The sequence below is a fragment of the Aspergillus eucalypticola genome (assembly GCF_003184535.1).
Source record: "Aspergillus eucalypticola CBS 122712 chromosome Unknown BO83scaffold_17, whole genome shotgun sequence".
Classification (NCBI taxonomy): domain Eukaryota; kingdom Fungi; phylum Ascomycota; class Eurotiomycetes; order Eurotiales; family Aspergillaceae; genus Aspergillus; species Aspergillus eucalypticola.
Genome location: NW_020290291.1, coordinates 56,094 through 70,653, shown reverse-complemented (window position 1 = coordinate 70,653; position 14,560 = coordinate 56,094). Strand labels below are relative to the sequence as shown.

The following is a 14,560-nucleotide window of genomic DNA, read 5'->3' as shown; positions in this document are numbered from 1 at the left end:
GCGAGCAGCACAGCTTCATCCAGTATCCATCCCCCGCAAATTTACTGGGACGATTGTCCCTTGGTTCCCCAGATGGTATGGTTCTGATATCAGATTGCTGGCTATATGACATTTACGCGAATGGACCCCCGTAGTGCTTGCAGTTTTCAACCCCAGATCATCTACCCTAGTTTAATGTCCACCATTTCGACCGGGGAAGAAGGCGCCACCCGGCAATGAGACCCCAATGGCTTCTATATATATCCCACTCCTTGACCCTCATCTAATGCCATGGGTTCGTGCTGGGTCGAGTTACCCCAGACTGGCCGCTATGACCGCCAGAGATCAAAGCTGGAGCGTTTTAGTAGTCCAACTATCAGATCAACTACTACTAAGTGACTACTTCATACGCACCCGTCAGAGTACCAAGTTTAATCGAACAAAGGAAATCATATTCAGGCTGCATATATGTAGACAAAGGTTTCATAAGTCGAGACCAGCTGGAAGGTATTACACGCCAAACCAGTTAATCCGTCCAATTCCGTTCCCTTTGTCGCGCGAAATGATCTAAACGTACAGGATATTAATCGTATCTTTTTTGCCTTTCTCCGCACCACCGCTTTACCCTGCTCTCCGTCGTCCCATAAGCTACATAGATCTGGCAGTAAAATATCATCGCATAGTTGCAAACTACACCTCATCCAATATCTCGACCGACCCGAAGCTCTGGTTTAACAGAAAAAAAATAAAACAGTGGGTTCAAATTGTACAAGCTATCTTGTCTATACACATAGAGTCAGGATTGATTCGGTACATGGCGGGCTATTCGCCCAAGAGCATTGTGTTGCTCACCTATGCGTTGAAGGACTTGTTGAAGGTGGGGATGATCTCCTTGAGCTGAGCCTCGAGCTCCTTGCTGACCTGGCCCTCCTTCTCGATGGTCTCCTGGATCTCGGGGTGGTTGCTCTTGAGGTGAGCAAGGAAGTCAGACTCCCACTGGAGGATCTTGGCGACGGGGATGGAGTCGAGGAAACCGTTGACACCAGCGAAGATCAGGGGAACCATGTCGGAGACGGCCATGGGGGAGTACTGCTTCTGCTTGAGGAGCTCGGTAAGACGCTCACCACGGTTGAGGGTCTGCTTGGTGGAGGCATCGAGATCGGAACCGAACTGGGCGAAGGCAGCAACCTCACGGTACTGAGCCAAGAACAGCTTCAGGGAACCGGCGACCTGCTTCATGGCCTTGACCTGGGCAGCGGAACCGACACGGGAGACGGACAGACCGACGTTAATGGCGGGACGGATACCCTTGTAGAACAGCTCAGACTCCAAGAAGATCTGACCGTCAGTGATGGAGATGACGTTGGTGGGAATGTAAGCGGAGACATCACCACCCTGGGTCTCAATGACGGGGAGGGCAGTGAGGGAACCACCACCGTGCTTCTCGTTCATCTTGGCGGCACGCTCAAGGAGACGAGAGTGGAGGTAGAAAACGTCACCGGGGTAGGCCTCACGACCAGGGGGACGACGGAGCAGCAGGGACATCTGACGGTAGGCGACGGCCTGCTTGGAAAGGTCATCGTAGATGATGACGGCGTGGCGGCCGTTGTCACGGAACCACTCACCCATGGCACAACCAGTGAAGGGAGCAAGGTACTGCAGAGGAGCAGCCTCGGAAGCAGTAGCAGCAACAACAATGGAGTACTTCATGGCGTCGTTCTCCTCGAGGGTCTTGACGAGCTGAGCGACGGTGGAACGCTTCTGACCGACGGCAACGTAGATGCAGTAAAGCTTCTTGCTCTCGTCGGAGGTGTTGTTCCAGCGCTTCTGGTTCAGCATGGCATCAAGGGCGACAGCGGTCTTACCGGTCTGACGGTCACCAATGATCAACTCACGCTGACCACGGCCGATGGGGACCATGGAGTCGACACACTTCAGACCAGTCTGGACGGGCTGGTTGACGGAGCGACGGGGCAGGATACCAGGGGCCTTGAGCTGAGCACGGCTCTTGGTCTTGGTGGGGATGGGACCCTTGCCATCGATGGGGTTACCGAGAGCGTCGACGACACGGCCGAGCATCTCAGGACCAACGGGGACATCGACCTAGATGGTTTTGTAAGTAAAATTGCTGATATCTGGGCGTGAAAAAGCAGAGATACATACAATCTCTCCGGTACGCTTGACAGTCTCACCCTCCTTGACGAGACGGTCGGAACCGAAAAGCACGACACCGACCTGGCCGGCTTCGAGGTTCATGCACATACCCTTGACGCCAGAGGCGAACCTAATGATTTGTCAATTGATTGGAACATAAACAAGGCATATATAAAAAACGGGGGCACCTACTCGACCAGCTCCTCAGCCTGGACGTTGGTCATGCCATGGACACGAGCGATACCGTCACTATTTTTGACATTAGTTTCAATTGATTTCGATGGAGAGCGTCAAATAATGGCCGGATTTTCGAATATTTCGATGATATCGATGGAATTGAAGCGGCGGCCAAAATTTTCAACCGAGGGAGAATTCGTCACGTACCCGACGGAAAGGACACGTCCAGTCTCGGCAAGACCAGCCTCCTCCTGAACACCACGGATTCTCTGCTCAAGGATGGAAGAGACCTCAGTGGGAGAGGCCTTGGCCTCAGCAGCGTAGGAACGGATCTGCTTGGAGGCGCCAGAGAGGGGGCCGGGAACAGCCGCGCGAGCCTGTAGTCGTACGCAAAATTTGTCAACATCACGACCACGCAGTCAAAACGCGTAAAAGCGAAGCAGCAAGCATTGCGATGTGTAGAGAGGCGATAGCAAGCATCATTGAGATGACTTCTTGGATGGAATCGGCCAGATGGCGAAGGTATGGTCGACCTGGACAGGGATAGGACTCACCGAAGCGATCCTGCCAGTGGCAGAGGCAGCCGCGACGGTGCGGCTAGACTGCCGCAAAGCGTTTCTGAACATTGTGATAGGGGTTCAGAGGAGTGGGAGAGTGGTTTCTCTGAAGGAGAGATGTAATTGGGGGGAGGGAGGAAGAGGAGAAAGGATTGTGGATGGATGGAAGGAGAGCTTTGTCGTCGGGGTTGGGAGGATTCTCAGGACTGCCACTAATCCTAGTTTGCCGAGACCTCACCAACCTCCGAAGCCGCCCTAGTGCGCTCACGGGACACCCACCCACCCCAAAGAAACTCGTTGCCGGGTGATGTATTCCATCACTTTTGTCTGCTATTTTTTTTTCCCACCGATCTACTACTACATTATTCTTAGTCCATAAATTTATTATTATTAGTTCCCCTACACTTTGAACCCTTTTCATAAAAAATTATTATGGTAGGGAATTGTTAACATTGTTGCTCTAAAGTTGACGGGGGTTGAGGGAAAGCGGTAACCGCTTGTTTCTCCGGGCCACCTGGCCATCCCATTTTTCATTTGTTCCTTTTCTCGGATCTGCGGATACTGCTGGTTGGCTGGCTTACTCAGTTCATTTTCGTCGCAGCAACCGCCCGCAGGGCCCTGCCAACAACAACCCGCCCCGTTCTGCTCGACACCGCACTCACTCACCTCACTGCTTTGACCGGTTGTCCCGGTGGGAAACACCGGCTCGACATGGGCCCTTCCCATGGCTGCGACCAACTGGTTCGTTCGTATGTTACCGCTACCCAGCATATACCTCCTCTTTTCTCCTCCTTCTGCCCGTCAAGTCCAAGACTTGTCCCAAACTTTTCCCCTCTTAATTATATGTAATTTGTCTCTCGTTCTCCTCTTCTCGTGCGCATGTTGCATGACAGAAAAGAACCCCCCTCTTATATTCACATACCAACCATACCCGACCTTTTTCCTATTTTCCCTTCCCCATTTTTCCTCCTTACAGTCCTCACTGCCCAGGTTCCTACTCCGTACCTCCCGGGGCTTACATCATGATCCACTTTGGATGCATGAATGTCAAGCCTGCAGCAACATCGGTTTAATCACTCATCTTGGGATACTTCGCTCTTCATTAATGATTAACTTGAAATACCGACGTAGTATGATAGTATTACTGTAGCGCTGACAGACATTGGATTCTGCAAACATCAATCTCAAAACTCCAGAGGTACCAAAAACTAATGCTAAGGAAGAGCAATGCTCTCATTTCAAACCATTGGCATGGCAGCATAACTCGCACCAAAATCACCGCTACTAGCCATGCAACTCCCATGTAAAAATAGAGATCGGGTCATCCTACGCTATAGCTTTACAGCACTTATTTGGCAGTCTTGCCCTTCTGCGCCTTGAAAGCTGCAATCTCCTTTTCCACATTCTGATCGTATCTGGCCTTCAGCTCCGGACGGTAGCCAAAGAAGAAGAGCACTTCCATCCAGACGAAGAGAGGTGCCAGGAGAAGCGCCTGGACAAGGTTGTCCAGCAAGGCCGGAGCCCTGCGCTCAAAGGCACCATGGCCGACAAATTGAGCCAGCCAGGACACTACATGGATTCCAGCAAACCAATAGTTGGCGCTGTTGCCATTCGTAGCCAGTAGATGGTTCGCCCAGGCTGCACCCGCGATTATAAGAGGAGCGACCAGTGCCCCTGCAACAGGTTCGAGGAGGATGTAGAACGTGGAGTATATAATGGCTGCGATCGTTCCGAGATTAGGTGGGAGGTTTTGAATCTGCAGCACATCGGGCAGGTTCACGAAAGCCGGTGTGTTCGACGCCTAGTAGATTTATTAGACGTTAGCGGTCCATCGCTATGAAGGGTTGAGGGATAGCATTTCGTACCAGAGCGATTCCTGTGAACAGAAGTATCGGCACGCATGTAATGTGTATCGCAACATTGACCTGGACGGGACATTAGAGCAAGCCGCAAATAGGGCAGATAGCATGGCATACTGGGTTATTGTGATAGGCTCCATACTGCGACACTCGTTAGCATGGAATTCTTGCGCCAAACACTGATAGGTGTTGCGGTAGAGGCTTACAAACAGAAGCTGCTTTTCGAGATTCAAGGCCATCTTGGAAGGATATTATTGCTATGGCTCGAAAGTCCGATGTAGATGGGGTGCAACAAAAGAGTACTAGCGAGCGTGAGACCAGCTCCTTTTTTTTTTTTTGTTTCTTGTCTGGGGATATTGCCTGATCTGACCCGATCAGCAGGTGGAGAGATAGGACATTCTATGATTTGTTCCTGGCTTTATGCTTGTGCAGACGTCATCCCGGCCTAGGTAAACTCGTTGCACAAAGGCAGGACCGAGGATATCGTGATTAATTACACGCTGCGTATCGTTATGACCGGCAGTCCGCGGAGCTATACTCTATTGGCTCTGTAACGGCGTATGGCTGTGTAATAAATGACCGTCGTGGGGGTTGCTCTCCAGATAGTCACGTGAGAGCATCCAGCTCGAGCTGATCAGACAGAAATCCGTGACCGCTATGACCTTGGTGTCGAATTAACGGGTGACTGCCCCTTGTTCTCGTCCGATCTTGTTTGAAGGCAGGGTTTATCTGCTGCAATTGCTCTGTTCTGCTCTCTTTATCCTGAACGCGCGCTCCCTTCTTCTGTTGACTTGCTGAATCAGTTTTCTGGTCTTCCCAGTCGTTGATATCTTGTCATCAAGTATTGGCGGCAAGTGCTCGTCCATTTGTCGCAAACCTAGTTCATTCGCTTCACTCATTCATAGCGATTCAACTTACTCGGACTAACGACACGGGCCACTCGAGATATTCGAACTGCACCATCCAATCCCCGGGAAACAGTAAGATACTGGCTGAAGCTTGGTCTATCGCGTAAACCGAACCCCCACCGCACCGGCTGTTGAACCAAAATTGTGTATCATACTCTCGACCATCACAAGTCTACAACATGTTTTTCCTTAAAGAAGAGGTCAAGGTTATCACCTTGCACCCGTCCTACTTCGGGCCCAACATGCGCGAGTATCTCATCAACCGGTTAAACGAGGAGGAAGAGGGACGTTGTACGGGCGACCATTTCGTGATTTGTGTGATGGACATGGTTGATATTGGCGAAGGACGGGTGCTTCCAGGCAGCGGACAGGCAGAATATACGATTAAGTATCGTGCAATTATCTGGAAGCCCTTCCGCGGAGAGACCGTACGTTCTGGAGTCGCACTGAAACCGGGCTGCATTTGATTCTGACCAGAAGCCTGTAGGTCGATGCGATTGTTACATCTGTCAAGCCCACGGGTATCTTTACTTTGGCCGGTCCATTGTCTGTTTTCATTGCACGGAAAGTATGTCGACGACCGAGTTTGAGTTGGATCACCTAGTCTTGTCGGATGCTAACGGTTGGCAAGAACATTCCTTCCGATATCAAATGGGAACCGAACACAGTACCGCCGCAATACACAGACCATGCGGATCAAGTCATCGAGAAGGGGACCAGTTTACGGCTCAAGATTCTCGGTGTGAAGCCCGACGTTGCGGCGATCAATGCCATTGGAACGATCAAGGAAGATTACCTCGGGTGAGTTCCCCCCCCAAATCCTCTCTGGGAAGTGGTGTCCGATGCAGATGTACTGACGTTTTACTCTTTTTTTCTCTTTACCAGACCATTGTAATGCCTTTTGTGATGTGCCGTTAACCTCCACCATTTACCCTAATGATTGATATCGCGTGACTATTGAAAGGATCGTTGATACCCTTTCCTTACTCTACAATTTCTCACACAAGAACAACCATGTTGAAAGAATTCTGCCTTGCAAGGAGGTGCGCCTATGGGTAGAATGATGAGAGCGCGCCCAAGGCCGGAGTCTTGGGCTTGGATATCATCCACCGGCATGATATCGTGCCTTTTCTTTGCAGAAACCCGCGCAGGCGAACGGGACTGACTGATTGCTGCGAAACCAGGCACTAAATTGCACCTGAGAAGAAAAACCACGACGGGGAGGGCATAGGATCTCCCAGGCCAGTGAGGAGGATAGCTATATGTGTGTATATCTAAGGCGGACACTTCCGAATTTGGCTTGCCGGACTGAAGGTCTAAAATAAAATAAAGAAAGACGAACTAATTTATAGATGGAAAGGACCACGACCAAGTTCTGGACCTGAGTCTAATAGTATCTAGACTCCCGTTACTCCCTACTACTTACATAGCCAAGCAAGTATACGTAGTGTAGTGCAGTGCAGTGCAGTGAGCCGAATTATGCAGACAGGCAGCACGAATAAAGAACCCAGCCGAGCCCAAGCGCAGTTGCCGGAGAGACGCGGGTAGTTACTTAGTTACTTACTCCTTAGGACTTACTAGTAGTTGGTGGCCCATCACGATTAGTGAAACGCTGGTGTGTCCATCGTCGGAGCCGTGCGCGTGGCTCATTTGACTTTCCCCAGTCCTTAGCGTCGTGGGAGATTTCTCGCGAGATTGTGATGAACCCGAATAGACTCAGATGAAGCCATGGACTGTCATGCCCCCAGAGTCCGAAGACACATGTTTATTTGATCATCGTCACTCTCAGTAGCAGTCTACTGTGCCGAATGGCAAACCAGACCCCATATTAGTTGGTTGGATCGGCCACCCCTTCTCATTGGAAGAATGGCTCTTAAACAATCAATTGGTGGTGCAGTTGGTAGTAGTAGTTGGGTATAAGATTAGCTCACGGTGAATCCGCCAGACCCCCCTTGGAGAAGTCAAATTTGTAGTTTGTGAATCTGGCCCTTATAATAATAATCGTAATAATATTTATAAACAACAACAACAACAACAACAACAACAACAACTAGATGTCAAAACCCCCTCGTGGCGATTGATTTCTCCCTCTGTTTGGATTTAATTTCTGCCTGCATTCCTCTTCTCTCCAAGACTCACATCCTCAGCACATTCATTCATTTATTAATTTATTACAATTACTCTAGTCCAGGTTTACTCTGTACTTTCTGTGCTTGAAAGTTAATCGAGCGCTGAAACTCCCCCCCCAAACCGTGGTTCGCGCCAATCTGCAACGGGCGGTTTCCCCTTCTCTCACTTTCCCTCGGCCTGTCATCAAACATCCACATCCATCCCTACTACTCACTCACTGCCCGTGTTTTGTCCTTCCTTTACCCCCCCAACCCAACCCAACCTCCCTCACATTCGTTTCTGACATATTAATCCACTCGAATCCACCATGTCTTTGAAAGACGTGTACCAGCGCTTTCTGGCTAACCCAGCCTCGGCGCCCCTGGCCTCCAATGCGTCCTTGATCTATATCACCACCACCACCAAGCTGGATGGCGCATCTGCGGTGATCAGCCACCTCACCAAGCAGCAGAGAATAGTCAAGACCAGGTCGGAAAATGTTCTGGATGTGATTGAGAGCGCCAACTCCCTCTGCTTGGACATTGAAACTACCCTAGAGTTTGTATCTGGAGGCGGGGCCTATCTTCCCTCGCTGGACGATAACTTCCTGGCTGACCACGTCGCGACTTTCCCCACGGTACGTCGGGCGCCTTGTGACGACCTCCCTCGTCTCCTTATATCCCTGTACTAACGCCGCGTTCTGTTTTTTTTGCGCAGGTCCATATCGTTCGCTTCAATTCGCAGAATCAGATCCAAAATGTCCGAATCTACTGGGACCAAGCGTCGCTACTGAAACAAGTCGAAGTGATCGGATCCCGCAGTCGCGGCTGGCCGATTCGCGAACCCAAGGATCAGATTCGCCTGATCAAGTCCGCTATTTCATCCAACCCAGGTGACGACGGACCTACGTCGGCATCATTCCCCGCAACAACCGAGAGCAACGAGGAACGTAGCAAGAAGGGTTCCCCCGGAAAGAGACACATCAAAGATCCTCACGCCGCTGAGTCACTCTTCGAGCTCCTCTCCCCTGAAAAGGACCGAAGCGAGCCAGTTCGCGCACCTCGTGCTCCTGCATCTGCAAAGCCCCCGCCCCGCGACCCCAAGGAAATCTTCCACGAAGACGCCGATATTCCCGACACGCCGTCTCGGAGTAGGATCGCTCCCAAAGCTGGTGCCAGCAAAAACTTCCAGCGCTCCCGGATCTTCGACGATGATGAAACCGTCGCTGCGGAAGGTGGTCACGAGCAGATTGCCTATCGAGCTAACCCGAAGCGATATGATCACTTCGAGCTCGGTGGGGATAACAGTGAGAGGGAAATCAAGGAAAGGCCCAGCCGTCCTGTGTCGCGCCAGGCGCCTCACTGGGACTTTGACGATTTCGTGACGCCCGAGAAGCCTAAGCGTCCGCTTCGGGGAGAGCAAATCCGTCACTTTGGCTGGAGCGATGATGAGCCGGACCTCACTTCGCCTCCGGCCCACCCCCCGGTGCACCATCCCCGTCCCGACGCCGAAACCCACTTCGTCCTGACAGACGACCCCGCCGAGGACAAGAACGCCCCTCGTATCATCAGTTCCTTCCAGAACAAGGGACTGAGCCTCTATAAGAACCACCTATTCCAAGACGAAGAGGAAGCCGCTGGCGAGAACGCCCCTCTGTCTGTTGTCAACAACGGCCCCAACCGCAAGAAGGACTACGAGACCCACTGGAACATCACCGCCGAGTCGCCCCAGAGCAGCAAGGTCAGCAGTGAGAACGTGAAGCCTGTTGGCGGAGATCGCCAGAAGGCTCTCAAGAACATGCAGTCGTCCTGGGATGACCCCGAGCAGTCGCCGGAGAAGGCGGCACCTCCTCAGCGTCGCGCCATGCGTCACGTCAACCAGCGTAGCTGGGACATGGGAGAGAACTGAATGATATATTCCGATTATTCAGTGAGCTGAACGTCTACACCCACCTGTCTATCAGATTTACCGAATATTGGGCCTCCGCTCCTTACTCAAGCACTAAAATTCATACAGCGACGACGAGTCTTCCACATCATGTTTCACTGAAGAGCGCACCCAAAAAAGCCTGCATATGATACTTATTTCCCCGCCGTGAACGATAGCAGAGTCAACGCATGCACGGATCTATGATAAACCACATGTTCTGTTCTTGTTGTGTTTTTCGATTCATTATCAGTTTCTAGCTGTGTATTTTGTTTACCTACAGTTCAATATGATTTTGTCTTATTGCTTATTTGATGTGTCTTGTTCGCTTCTTGTAAGAAATTTTCCACTGCCAATTCTTTTGTGTCCTTGGTTGCTTTGGTTCATTCATCGTTTTACATGACGCATTGTTTGTTGAATACCAGTAGTCGGCACAGTCGGTACTATGTCCAGACAAATGAAATACCATACTCATGCTTAATTGACAGTTTGACTAATAGCATAGTAGTACTCCCTGATGGAATTAGTACTACTAATACCTTCAACTATAGTTCAATCATTATGTGACTATGTATCTCATATTTGGCTCATTCTAGGTACATACAACCGTCACATATAATCTGTGGAATAACATGCATCCTTGAAAAAAAAGGTAAAGTAAATAAACAAAAAGCAAAATATCCCCAAAAGGGCAAGTAAGAAAAGTATTTTTTTGTGGGTCAAAAAAAAAAAAAAAAAAAAAAAAAAAAAAAAAAAAAAAGTCTGGGGGTGGTTCACTCAAAACATCAGATAGTAACTCAAGTTAAACAAACCAAATCATCATCATCATCATCATCAATCATCCACGTGGCAAAGAGGCATGGTTTATCTCAAATCAGCAACTATCCAAATATCATGAGTAGTAGTTCTCATAAGCAAACGTCCATCCGAACATCTTCTCACATCCTAGATGTAGAACATCGTGTCGCTAACATTCGGATGGATCTTGACGTTCAGGAACTCCCGAGCAGAAGAGCCAGGGTCAGTGCCCGTGATGACACTTCCAGTCGGGGTTTCGTCGAACACTTTGCTGAGGTAGCAGCGAGCTCTGGTGCAAACCAGGTCGGCGTAGTAGGCGGGCGGGCAGATGCTAACGGCCTTGGTGGCTCTGCCGAAGAGATAGCAGAGCCGGTGGGTGAGGCCTTCTAGGATGTCTGCGGCGTTTTCGTATGGGGGCATGGCCTTCTCGCGGCAGAAGACCTCGTCCCAGACGGTAAAGTAGTGGGCTGGGCGAGCGGTACCCTTCAGAGCAGTGTGAGCCTGCAGGTAAAACTCCCAGTTGCGGGCTTCGGTGACGCCGCGGTCGACGACGGTGCCGTTCTCCGGGTTGCCGAATTTGTCGGCGTCCTCTTGCTTGGTTGGGTAGAAGCGGGTGTGATGGCGTTTACCTACGACCACGATCGAGATGCGAGGTAGGCCCTTGGAGGTGTCGGTGGCGGGATATACTTCCTTGCATGCTTCTTTGAGGAGAGGGAGTTCGCGCTGCACCACGAGCTCGTACTGGCCTTCGGAGACTCCATCGCGGTAAACGATGATGTTCTCCGGGTAAGTCTTCCGGTTACGAACCCAGCGCCAAAGGTGGGCTTTCAGCATGGTGTCGAGTTCGGCGACCATTTCTTCCCGGGGCTTCTGGATACGGAGCTCCGCGGGCCATTGACCGAGAGTCGAGTCTATGGAGGCAACCATGCCAGCAACACTAGGGGCTGCGGAGGAGGATCCAGGGGACGGGTGTGTGACATCCACACCGACGAGCATGGTCTTGTTTTGTCCAATGAGGCCTAGCTCTTTGGGATCAATCAATTGGTTGTTGCCCCCCAACTTGAGGTTGAACTTGAGCCCGACGTTTGCCCAATACTGGTCATTATTAGGCTTTTTGAATTTGTTGGCAACGACGTTGACATTGCGGACGCCGTGCGTCAAATCGCAGGCCCTCTTAACAATATTATAGATATCAGCGTCGTTGCTCGGAAGGACCGTCAGTATGAGCATGGGCTTGTGCTTCTCAATGAGCTCGGCAACGGCTCTGTCGATGGCCTTTGTATTATACTCTCTGGTCTCCTCATCATATCCCCTCCTCGTCAAAAGAAGGGTTTGCCCAGGCCTTGGTAGGCTGGCATTCACGCCGATCTCGTTCAACTTGTCCGTAAAGCCTTTGAGGTTGGCGCTCAACTCTTCGGGCCTGATAGCCTGATAGCTCGCGCCTTCGTAGTCCAAGGCAAGCCAAGTCCAAGAAGGCAGCTTCGTGGACGTTGAAAACCGGATCGATCTCATATTCCAACTTCCTGAGAAGGGCTTGATTTGCTTTTGACTCGGCTTGCTCTCGTCCCTGTACAGAACGCTAGGCGCCGGTAGTACTCGTCCAGGTACGGTAATCAGCCTAGGATCGTTCTGGATGCCGAAGTCAACCTGAACACAGATGTTAACAAAGCACTCACAACAGCTTTGGAGAGATACTCACGAGGGTAGGATTTGGTGACGCTCCCAGGCCCAAAATTTCTGTCCCTTGCACCGCAATTGATTGAGCATTTTGCGGCGGCCCTCGTACAGCAAAGTTAAGCATATTCCGTGTTTGGTTAGGTGTAAGCTTGGTGTTAGCCTGCTGACCAGGTACGACCTCACATACTTCAACGGGCAGATAGCTAGGGGCCTCCCTTGTCCCAACGTTCACAACGGGCATCGTTGGGTCGCATTGAATATTGTAATCTGCAGATAACAGTGTTAAATGGCGCAACATAAGATAGGCTGGGGGAGGGGAGCACTGACTTTGAAGGAAAAAGTCAGCAACACTGATATACCTGCCAGCCGGCTGAGGTCCCGCCTTGACGGGCTTCTTTCCTTTCTTCGAGCGAGAAGTCTGCTGTGATGCCGACGGCTGTTGACCTGGAGCGTCAAGGAAGAATTCCACCTCTTTAGGGCCTGCACCAAGTCTTGGCACTTTGGGAGGCATTGGCTGCGAGGCACCGTCTCTCGGAATTGCAACACCAGCAATGCGCTTGAACCGTGGAATAGCTTGTCCTTTCTTGTTAGTTTTCTTAATGTGAGTCACTTGAACCCTCAAGGTGCGAATGAACCGACGCAAATTGTTGAGCTCGCGAGAGCGGAACGGCTTATACAATCCGAAGATGTGCGCCAGCGGGCCTTCTTGGTAACAGGCAACGTACTTGACCTGCACATTCACCAGAAGACGCGAAGTTGCGGCACGAACACTAACAAAGAAGCCCCGGAGAGCCTCCAGCCCGTCACCGAGAGAACATTTCTCCTCACGACCTCCACAGATAGCATAATGCTTATTGGCACCGACAGAAGCGATGGTGGGATCACTCTTGGGTTGAAAGCCCAGGATGATATTCATGGCCTGTATAACGTCGGCCTTGGATGCAAACATGGCAGCAGCATCAGAAGATGTGAGATAGTTCAGGAGGTCGGATGGGTTGAGGGTGCCTGTATACTGGCACCTCACCCGGTAGACCTTAGGATCCTCGGGGTACTCGTCCTCATATTCATCCCGATAGCGAACATCATATTCGGCGGCCTCCTGTTCGATCAGGATCTTCTGGTTTGCAATAAGCGTGGATACGTAGTCGGTAACAACACTGTTACGGAACTGAGCCAAATGTTCTTCAAGAAACAATCGCACGATGTGACGGGCTTTCTTGCCGGTAGGCTTTTTCCCAGCTGCGTCACCTGAGATATCGATGTGGTAGCGGTATAATTGCTTCCCCACCGACTTTAGCTCAAAGTAGTTTGCGTACAGCGTGACAGGCCGTCCCTGGGTGCCAAAACCAGGCCGCAGCGGCCACTCCGCAGCTTTCTTCTGCTTCTTCGCAAGCACCGCTGCTCCGATAGCGTTTTCAGTTTTCTCGACCTGGGGACTGGGGGTAGGGACCGGTCCACCGGGACTAAGGTAGCCATCAAAGTTAGATTGGCGTGCAATGCAGTTAAACGCGTGGGGACGCTACTCACGCATACACCGACAGGCCTTGATCAGAACCGCCTCGCCCTCCTCCCCGACCTCCGCGGCCACCACGAAACCCATCGCCTCTTCCTCGCCCCCTATCATACCCCCGTCCTCGGCCCCCATCAAATCCCCTCCCACCACCACCATCACCTCTTCCTCCCCGACCTCTAAAACCGCCATCACTGGGACCGGGACGAATAGGGAGCTCGGTGGTCGAGCCTCGGCCTGCACCTCCACCTCTGGGAGCACCGCCGCGGCCCCGACCACGGTCTCCCTGGCCACGGTCTCCGCCTTTGCCCCGATCTCCTCTACCACGACCCCGCTGACCTCCCGACGACATGGCAGAATGCTTCTTTCACCAAATAAATTATCTTTCACAACAGCTCACAACCTAGATAGACACGCTGTGAGGCTGCAGGGAGGATGAAGGCAGAACGTAAGGTTTTGGGGAGTGGAGATGAGCGCTTGTAAATTAGTCGGTGCTGCTAACACACCCCGCATCAGGTTGCTGGGGGCACAGCCTGCTGCTCATTCACTCACAGGACAAGGCAGCGCGGCAAGGATGGCCATGCAGCCTTGAGTTGGCAATGAAGTAAAACACGGTGAATGGCTGGTGGGCCTGGTGTACTTATGCGACCGCAGCTGATAGATCAATCCATCTTACTGTATTCAATCGTCCAGGAAGGGAATCCCTGATCGAGAAATGACGTTTAGGGGGAGACCGGAAGGCTGCACACATGGTGGAACAAAGACTGCCGCCCAATGATTTGGGTCTAAGACCGGGGTTTCACATGATGTTGGATAGAGGAGAAATGATGGGGATATAGTCTAGGCTGGGAGCAAATGAGGGGCATTGATAACGGTAAGAACCAGTATATACAGGGCATCTATGTA

The 14,560-nt window shown here is 51.3% G+C and overlaps 5 protein-coding genes across 5 annotated transcripts; 2 read left to right on the top strand and 3 right to left on the bottom strand.

Moving 5' to 3' along the window:
- Nucleotides 1-690: 690 nt before the first annotated feature.
- BO83DRAFT_60625 (F1F0 ATP synthase subunit alpha) lies at nt 691-2,411 on the bottom strand. Its single transcript, XM_025537474.1, has 3 exons — nt 2,326-2,411; nt 2,143-2,263; nt 691-2,082 (listed from the first exon to the last, which is right to left on the bottom strand). The coding sequence occupies exons 1-3, from the start codon at nt 2,355-2,357 to the stop codon at nt 832-834; spliced, it is 1,404 nt and encodes a 467-aa protein (XP_025386591.1). The 5' UTR covers nt 2,358-2,411; the 3' UTR covers nt 691-831.
- Nucleotides 2,412-3,975: 1,564 nt separating this feature from the next.
- Nucleotides 3,976-5,081, bottom strand: BO83DRAFT_409179 (2-hydroxy-palmitic acid dioxygenase MPO1). Its single transcript, XM_025534115.1, has 4 exons — nt 4,933-5,081; nt 4,844-4,867; nt 4,733-4,792; nt 3,976-4,668 (listed from the first exon to the last, which is right to left on the bottom strand). The coding sequence occupies exons 1-4, from the start codon at nt 4,963-4,965 to the stop codon at nt 4,216-4,218; spliced, it is 570 nt and encodes a 189-aa protein (XP_025386590.1). The 5' UTR covers nt 4,966-5,081; the 3' UTR covers nt 3,976-4,215.
- A 323-nt stretch (nt 5,082-5,404) lies between these two features.
- On the top strand, nt 5,405-7,026 carry BO83DRAFT_379542 (DNA-directed RNA polymerase II subunit RPB7). The gene is made up of 4 exons (XM_025531528.1): nt 5,405-6,062; nt 6,122-6,202; nt 6,266-6,435; nt 6,520-7,026. The coding sequence occupies exons 1-4, from the start codon at nt 5,814-5,816 to the stop codon at nt 6,527-6,529; spliced, it is 510 nt and encodes a 169-aa protein (XP_025386589.1). The 5' UTR covers nt 5,405-5,813; the 3' UTR covers nt 6,530-7,026.
- Nucleotides 7,027-7,961: 935 nt separating this feature from the next.
- On the top strand, nt 7,962-9,814 carry BO83DRAFT_60545 (uncharacterized protein). The gene is made up of 2 exons (XM_025537473.1): nt 7,962-8,380; nt 8,461-9,814. Exons 1-2 carry the CDS (start codon nt 8,072-8,074, stop codon nt 9,649-9,651), a joined length of 1,500 nt encoding a protein of 499 aa, XP_025386588.1. The 5' UTR covers nt 7,962-8,071; the 3' UTR covers nt 9,652-9,814.
- Nucleotides 9,815-10,614: 800 nt separating this feature from the next.
- On the bottom strand, nt 10,615-14,236 carry BO83DRAFT_399929 (putative RNA interference and gene silencing protein (Qde2); the record flags this gene model as incomplete). The annotated part of the gene is made up of 5 exons (XM_025533365.1): nt 10,615-12,114; nt 12,167-12,411; nt 12,472-13,607; nt 13,680-13,993; nt 14,207-14,236. The coding sequence occupies 5 exons, from the start codon at nt 14,234-14,236 to the stop codon at nt 10,615-10,617; spliced, it is 3,225 nt and encodes a 1,074-aa protein (XP_025386587.1).
- Between the last annotated feature and the right edge of the window lie 324 nt (nt 14,237-14,560).

Coding starts and splice junctions, on each gene's coding strand:
- BO83DRAFT_60625 (XM_025537474.1), bottom strand. CDS start 2,357: ATGACCAACGTCCAGGCTGAGGAGCTGGTCGA. Junction 2,264..2,325: donor CAGGCTGAGGAGCTGGTCGA/GTAGGTGCCCCC, acceptor ACAAATCATTAG/GTTCGCCTCTGGCGTCAAGG. Junction 2,083..2,142: donor TCAAGCGTACCGGAGAGATT/GTATGTATCTCT, acceptor AAAACCATCTAG/GTCGATGTCCCCGTTGGTCC.
- BO83DRAFT_409179 (XM_025534115.1), bottom strand. CDS start 4,965: ATGGCCTTGAATCTCGAAAAGCAGCTTCTGTTT. Junction 4,868..4,932: donor TCGAAAAGCAGCTTCTGTTT/GTAAGCCTCTAC, acceptor CGAGTGTCGCAG/TATGGAGCCTATCACAATAA. Junction 4,793..4,843: donor GAGCCTATCACAATAACCCA/GTATGCCATGCT, acceptor TGTCCCGTCCAG/GTCAATGTTGCGATACACAT.
- BO83DRAFT_379542 (XM_025531528.1), top strand. CDS start 5,814: ATGTTTTTCCTTAAAGAAGAGGTCAAGGTTATCACCTTGCACCCGTCC. Junction 6,063..6,121: donor AGCCCTTCCGCGGAGAGACC/GTACGTTCTGGA, acceptor AGAAGCCTGTAG/GTCGATGCGATTGTTACATC. Junction 6,203..6,265: donor CTGTTTTCATTGCACGGAAA/GTATGTCGACGA, acceptor ACGGTTGGCAAG/AACATTCCTTCCGATATCAA.
- BO83DRAFT_60545 (XM_025537473.1), top strand. CDS start 8,072: ATGTCTTTGAAAGACGTGTACCAGCGCTTTCTGGCTAACCCAGCCTCG. Junction 8,381..8,460: donor ACGTCGCGACTTTCCCCACG/GTACGTCGGGCG, acceptor TTTTTTGCGCAG/GTCCATATCGTTCGCTTCAA.